The 6,278-nt window shown below is 42.6% G+C and overlaps 1 protein-coding gene across 1 annotated transcript in view; it reads right to left on the bottom strand.

The window, feature by feature from the left end:
* Window positions 1-4,039: 4,039 nt before the first annotated feature.
* The window catches only part of LOC106520004 (R-spondin-3), a 3,464-nt gene continuing 1,225 nt past the window's right edge, over window positions 4,040-6,278 (bottom strand). Inside the window, exons 3-4 of the mRNA XM_014011894.1 lie at window positions 5,524-5,664; window positions 4,040-5,428 (exon numbers count right to left, since the gene is read on the bottom strand). Coding sequence (XP_013867348.1) covers window positions 5,073-5,428; window positions 5,524-5,664 — 497 coding nt within the window. The 3' untranslated portion in view covers window positions 4,040-5,072. The remainder of the gene's footprint in view (window positions 5,429-5,523; window positions 5,665-6,278) is intronic.

Genomic DNA, 6,278 nt, shown 5'->3' with positions numbered 1-6,278 from the left:
GAAACTCTCAGACTGAAGAAGTCTCTTGGAAGAGAGACGAAACATTTCATTAAAGAAGAACCCGTCCAGAGGACCTATACAATTTTTTTCCTTTTTACTTTATTTAACATTTAAAACAAAGTTTTTTTCCACAAAATTGACAGAGATTGACCCTCAGTTTGGAGCAAGTTTTGATATTTTCATCTTTGTGCGAGTTTGTCCTGTTGGACCCAGTTCGGTCACAAACTCTTTAAACTAGTTAGAACTTCATAACCTTTTCCAAACTATGACTATAGAGATATTTGTAACATTCAGCTCATTAAGGTCTTATGATGTCAACAAGATGCATCAGCCATGGCAACATGTTTGCAGGAGAACATTAGAGAATAAGCGTTTGAATATTTAATGTGTCCAAATGAGTTATCAAGAGACAGGTAGAATGTGAGTCTTTCACATGGTCTTTCTTTTTTTTTATTACCAAACTAAAACATTTTTTCATAACACTACAACTCATTATTTGGAAAGTCCAGCAGAACGCCCAAGTTTTACATTGCAGACTTATTTGGCTTAAAGGAAAATAACTCGGCCCTGCGATAGACTTGCGACCTGTCCAGGGTGTACCCCGCCCCTCGCACTGTGACTGCTGGATATGGGCACCAGTGACCCACGCGACCCTGAAAAGGAAGAAGCGTGTACAGAAAATGGATGGATGGATGGATGGAAAATAACTCTTGGTTCTGTGAAAAGCGCACTTTAAATGCTGGAAAATACATAGTTTTGTGTACATTAAAAAACCTGGGGGTATACTGTACTTCTAGATTACTTTGTGCTGCTGCTCAGTAAATGTTGACAGCTGCTATTTAGAGGAAGAGATATATTTAAATCAGTTTTAGACACATGAAGCTGAAAATTTAGCCGAAAATAATCTTCAACATATTCTGAATGCAAATTAAAAAAAATTCAAAATGGCCACCAAAGCTAAGTTTAAATGGCTATAACACAGCTACTTTTAAATGTAATTAATTAGAAATTTGTTGTGGTGGGAGCTGCCCTCACCAATGTATCAGTACAGTCAAAACATACATTTACGTAAATTATCAACAGGACAGCATAGCAATTCTCGTCCATTTCTGAAGGAACTTTTCTACTTGCTCCATGCCACTGCTATGTTACAGACTTGCCACTAGATGTTGCCCAATTTTCATTAGCTGGTTCTTAAACCCAGGAAATTATTACTTTGTATTAATTCAGTGGTTCATAAAGGTTTGTTTTTTTATCGTTTGTTTCCTTTTAAACACTTCACAATAATAGGGTCTCTCTATACTGGATAATACAGCTGCTTGAAAAAATATTTTTCCTTTTTTGCTCAAACTGTCTACGTTTAAAATCTCACCCCCCTCATTTTCAACTCCACTCGTTGGGTTTCTGGGGTGCAGGTGCATTGCAAAGAGCAACAGTTTTACATCCCTCTTTGTAGTAACCACCTGAGCCCCAATTTTATTATGCACTCCAGACATTCAATTACAACATCCTCAGGACATTCACATATAGGAACTTGGGGTGGGCACTCTATGGCAGGCAAGCAGCGAGAGGGGATCCCTCTCGCCATTTGCGCCTGTGTCCACCCCCAAAGGTTGCTTGTAGACGTTTAGGGTTTTTTTTTTTTTTTGGGTTGGAGTTGGGGTGGAGGGAAAACTGGATCATTGCTGGCCTCTGCCCCTTTTTCTTACCCATTTTAATTGTGCTTTAGAACAACATGCATCAACAGCACATCTGGGGGTGGGGGTGTTCTTTGCTTTTTTTTTTTTCTCTTGACCTCCCCCACTTTCCGATTGCCATTTGGGGGTGGGGTTCAGAGAAGGGGCAGACCGTCTGGTGGGGGCCTGGGCTATGGATGGACTTGGGGGCCAGGGGTGGTCCCTGGCGGTCTATCTTCCCCGGGGTTGTTCGGACTCTCGGATTGTGGTCCTTGGTTGCCATGGTTGGCCCGCTGGCTGGRGTAACTACCAGGGCGTAGCTGGTGGTCGGTTGGGGGTGTGCGCTTGGCTGTTGGCGGTGTGTGGGGGTGGTCGGGGGTGTTTCTTTGCTGTGGTGGAGGGCCGGCCAACTGGCCTGGTGCAGCCCKGGCCGGGCCTTGGCTGTCTGCTCTTCTCCACCCCAGAATGAATGGGCTTAACTCCTGGGTTCAGATGTGACCTGCCCTCTGTAGGGGCCGGGTACGTGTCATGGACCTGGGGGGTATAGAGTGTGCATCGGGAGTATGAGTGGGGTGTGGCGTTCATCTTGTTTGTCTTTGAATGAGTGGGTGTGAGAATCGGGGGAGGGGGGGACTGTGTGATTGTGTCTGTGTATGATTGGGTATTTGCCAGATTGGGACTCGGGCTGCCCTCTCATCTGGTTCACCTGAGGGCCCACTGCTAGTGGTGGGCTCTGCCCCTGGCCACACTGCCCTCTGGTGGGGTGTGCCTCTGCCTGCCGATGCGCTGGTGGCTCTCAGTGTCTGGGCCTGGGTGCTTGGGCATGTGCTGGCTCAGCCTGGTGGGGCTTGGGTCTTCTGGCCCTGTTGGGCCTTGGCCTGGGGTGGGGGGTGCGCCCTGGGGATTCGGGTCTCTGTGTCCATGCCTAGATTTGCTCCGGCGTGGCGGGAGCCGGTGGGGCCTGCGAGGTTGTTGGTGTTCGCCCTGTGGGTTCTGCTTGTGGTTGCTGGTGGGGCTCTCCTGGTTCTGTCCTTTGTTCCTCTCTGGGGGGTGGGTGGGCAGTTCTTGCTGCGCGGGTGGCCTTGGGAGTTCGATGCTTGGGGTCTCTCTCGGTTTCTGTGGCTCTGGTCCCCCTTATGTTTGTCTTTGGTCTTGGGGGTCAGGTCTGTGGTCCTCCACAGTCACTATTAACACTGGAAAAATCTTGTATTTATATGCATGCTCACAACTGCACAAAAATAGGCGTTCGGATCCTGGTGTTTCTGACGTTCACTGAATGTATATGTGTGTATGTATATGTGTGTGTGTGTATGTATGCATATTTTTAGGTGTGTAAAGATATACTGTATATATGTGTGTTCGTATGTGTGTGTGTATATGTATGTGTAATACTTAGCGAGGTCGTAATTATTGTACGTATGTGTGGATGTGTATAGTGTATATATGTACTGTAAATGTGCGTGTGGGTCTATCTGCATACATATGTTTACGTTTGGTTGCTGGGTGTTCATTTTCTTTACTCTCTGATGGTCAGATGTCGGGTGTGTTGTCTTGTGTGTTATTGGTGTACATTTCACATGCCGTTGAATTTCCATCAGCTTCTATCTTAACATTTCTTACATTTCTCTTCTTCTTCTTTACATATAGTATATATAAGAGTCACTGATGATGAAGAAATTAAGAAACTAACATTCAGTTCTGTTTTCTACTAAAGTGGCTAAAAAAATCTCACCTGTCAATCATTTGGCGGTGACCAATCAGGTGCCAGGGAGGGCATTTGCCAACCTGTCAACCCCTCTGGCTCCACCCCTGGTTGGCATGCATGTATATGATTTACTAAAACACCACATTTAATTGTATCAACCCACACAGAACATAAAAAATGCAAAATACAAATTTGTCACACATTATCCTTGACTGTGTTTTATTCTCAAGTGGCACCTATCATCATCATTCCCTTTACGCATTAGTAACAAAATGGCAACATGCTTTAGAGAAAAATGTAATAAACATACAATTTTAATAATTATTTAAGTTATTAGATGTTTATGTGCAACAACCCTTAGTAAAACAGAGTAATAAAAACATATTAAGGCCAACACGTGCATGTAGCTGGAGATCCCTTTAACAACTTGTTCATGATTTATTTATCTACATTTTTGCATCTTATTTTGTGCAGAGTAAAAAAAAAATGTTTAAGCCCTTGCGTATACACCATTTCTTTCTTCAAGGATAATTAAGCCTTCAGCACCCAAAAGTTGCAGCCAATAGGTTTCCTAATACCTTTCTAATTTTAAGCCTGTGTGCAGAGGCAACATATAGAATTTTTGGTCACTAATGTGTAGAAATAACCATTCTTGGAGGTCAGAGTTTTGGATGTTTTATTAATATTACATCACCACAAATCTTAAAAATTGTCCCGTAGCTTTACAATCTGTACAGAATTAGAAGCCTTCTGTCCTCAGGCTCCCGCTTTGGATCAAGAACCCTTAGTGGGAGAAACATAAAGTAGATCGTCCCTCTTCCAGGACAGACAGAAATAAAACAGTCATGAAAAAACATTTACAGTATAAACACAGAATGACAATAATATAGGTTGTAAACATTTCAAGGAACCTTACGTAGCAAGATAAGATTTGTACCACTGATTGCCTTTTCTCCCTTTTTTACAACAAACTTGTCATTTATCAGCTGGTAAGTCGACAGCAGATTTTAGGAAGTTAGCGTAGAAAAAGAAAACCTCAACAAAGTTCTGAAACTTGAGTAAAAAAATAGGATTCTGTGATATATTTCTTTTACTATGACATCTCAAAACTTGTGCTAGACCCCGTCAAATGTGGCAGTGAGAAATAAACTGAAAAAAAAAAGGGAATTATCTTTTCGTAAAATATGCAAGCAATGCTGGCATTGTAGGCCACACACTGCAGCAAATAGAGCTCTTGTGAAACACCCATCTTACTCGTTCTTGACTGACTGCATTGGAAAATCGGATATGAATATCTTTTTGCATATTCGAAAGGTTTTCAAACTTTCATTTTTTACATCTTTTAGACAATGCAAACTTGACCCAAATTTAAGGGAATTTGTGTTTGGTTGAATAATTCATTGCTGTAGCAGCGCTTCTCGATAATAAATCTTATACTGTTGGAAAGCTTGTTTATTTCTCCTTAAATGGTGTCACATTTGTTAGGAAAAAGCATTTGTGGCTTGAGCAGCGGAGCTGAGTATGTGGGTTGCACCCATGTGAAACTTGCCAAACTCTCTCTGTCAGTACCAAACAGCTCCTTCTGCTATTTTACGAATGGCTTTTTGTTTTTTCTTTTAAAAGCTCACAACCTATTTTTCCGTCTCTTTTTGATGCCACACTTCCTGATCTCAGACAAATGTGGACAGGGGTCACCAAAGATACTTGGGGAGAGGAGGACTTGTCTGGTGCGGGTTTCCTCTCCCCTCCTGTGGACCGACCTGGCCCTTTTCCGAACACAAGGACCCCAACTTGTCCACTCTCCAACCTGACAGTGAACTTGAGAACCCATATAACAGTGAGAGAAAGGCACTTGTTGAAATAGAGGAATAAAAATCAGAGAAGTACGTTTTTTTCTCACTTTGGTGGACGCACTCCATTAGCTGCATATTAGGCTCGAAGCCTTTAGGACAGGTGTGGTGACACTGGCCTTGGTGGTGGTACATGTTTGCCCTACACCTCGTGCACACGTTCTTCCTTGTGCACAGCTCACAGCCTGCAGGACACTCTGACACAGACAGATAAAAATGTAGGATGATGTAAAAAAAAAAAAGGAAAGAAAAGAAATCTCAATTACGTGGATTGTGGGAAATGGCAGCTTACCGATACATTCTCGCAGAGCTTCGTTTGCTGTCAGCCTGTTTGGACAGCTGGTTTCGCATTTGCCTCGAAACAGGAAGTGACCCGGATGACAGCGTGTGCAGAAGTTTTCGCTGAAGCAGGAAGCGCAGTCTGCGTTGCACTCTGCAGGTTCACAGAAATGAAGAGGGACCATAGTGTCAGGATCAGAAGTTTCCATACACCAACATATCTGCCACTGTAATCCTGGACTTCAAAGGATTTTATCATATCAACTGTGGGACATTTGTAAAGGAAAAAAACAACAAGAATATGGCCAACATGTTTTTGCTTAGAAGTTTCTAAAATCAACCCGTATTTATTATCATATAAAGTTCAATGGTTAATCTAAAGCTGTTTGAACCAGTTTCACTGTAGACGGTCTTATTACGCCACAACTGACTGAGATAATATTACGCGAGCAGTTCATATTCCAAAAATGTTATGATTGTCTGAGAAACAAGTTGTTTATAAAAATGACAATGTATGTTAGGAGCAGAGGTCCTTGTTGTTCGGATTCACACTTGTGCGGCACAAACTTCTTGACACGTTGAGTTTGTCATTGGTTTGTTTGGATCAGGTGTGTTTGACACTTACAGGACCGGGGGTCTCCAAGGACTATGGTTGTAATAACCAAGCTTTCAACCCCAGAAACACACTTTAAAGGTTCAGCATAGTGGTAGCATCATTCTACGGGGCTTCTTTGATGGTTCTGAAACTGAGCTTTTGCTTTATATATA

The sequence above is a fragment of the Austrofundulus limnaeus genome, unplaced genomic scaffold (assembly GCF_001266775.1).
Source record: "Austrofundulus limnaeus strain Quisiro unplaced genomic scaffold, Austrofundulus_limnaeus-1.0 Scaffold86, whole genome shotgun sequence".
Classification (NCBI taxonomy): Eukaryota; Metazoa; Chordata; class Actinopteri; order Cyprinodontiformes; family Rivulidae; genus Austrofundulus; species Austrofundulus limnaeus.
This window is presented reverse-complemented; position numbering and strand designations above follow the sequence as displayed.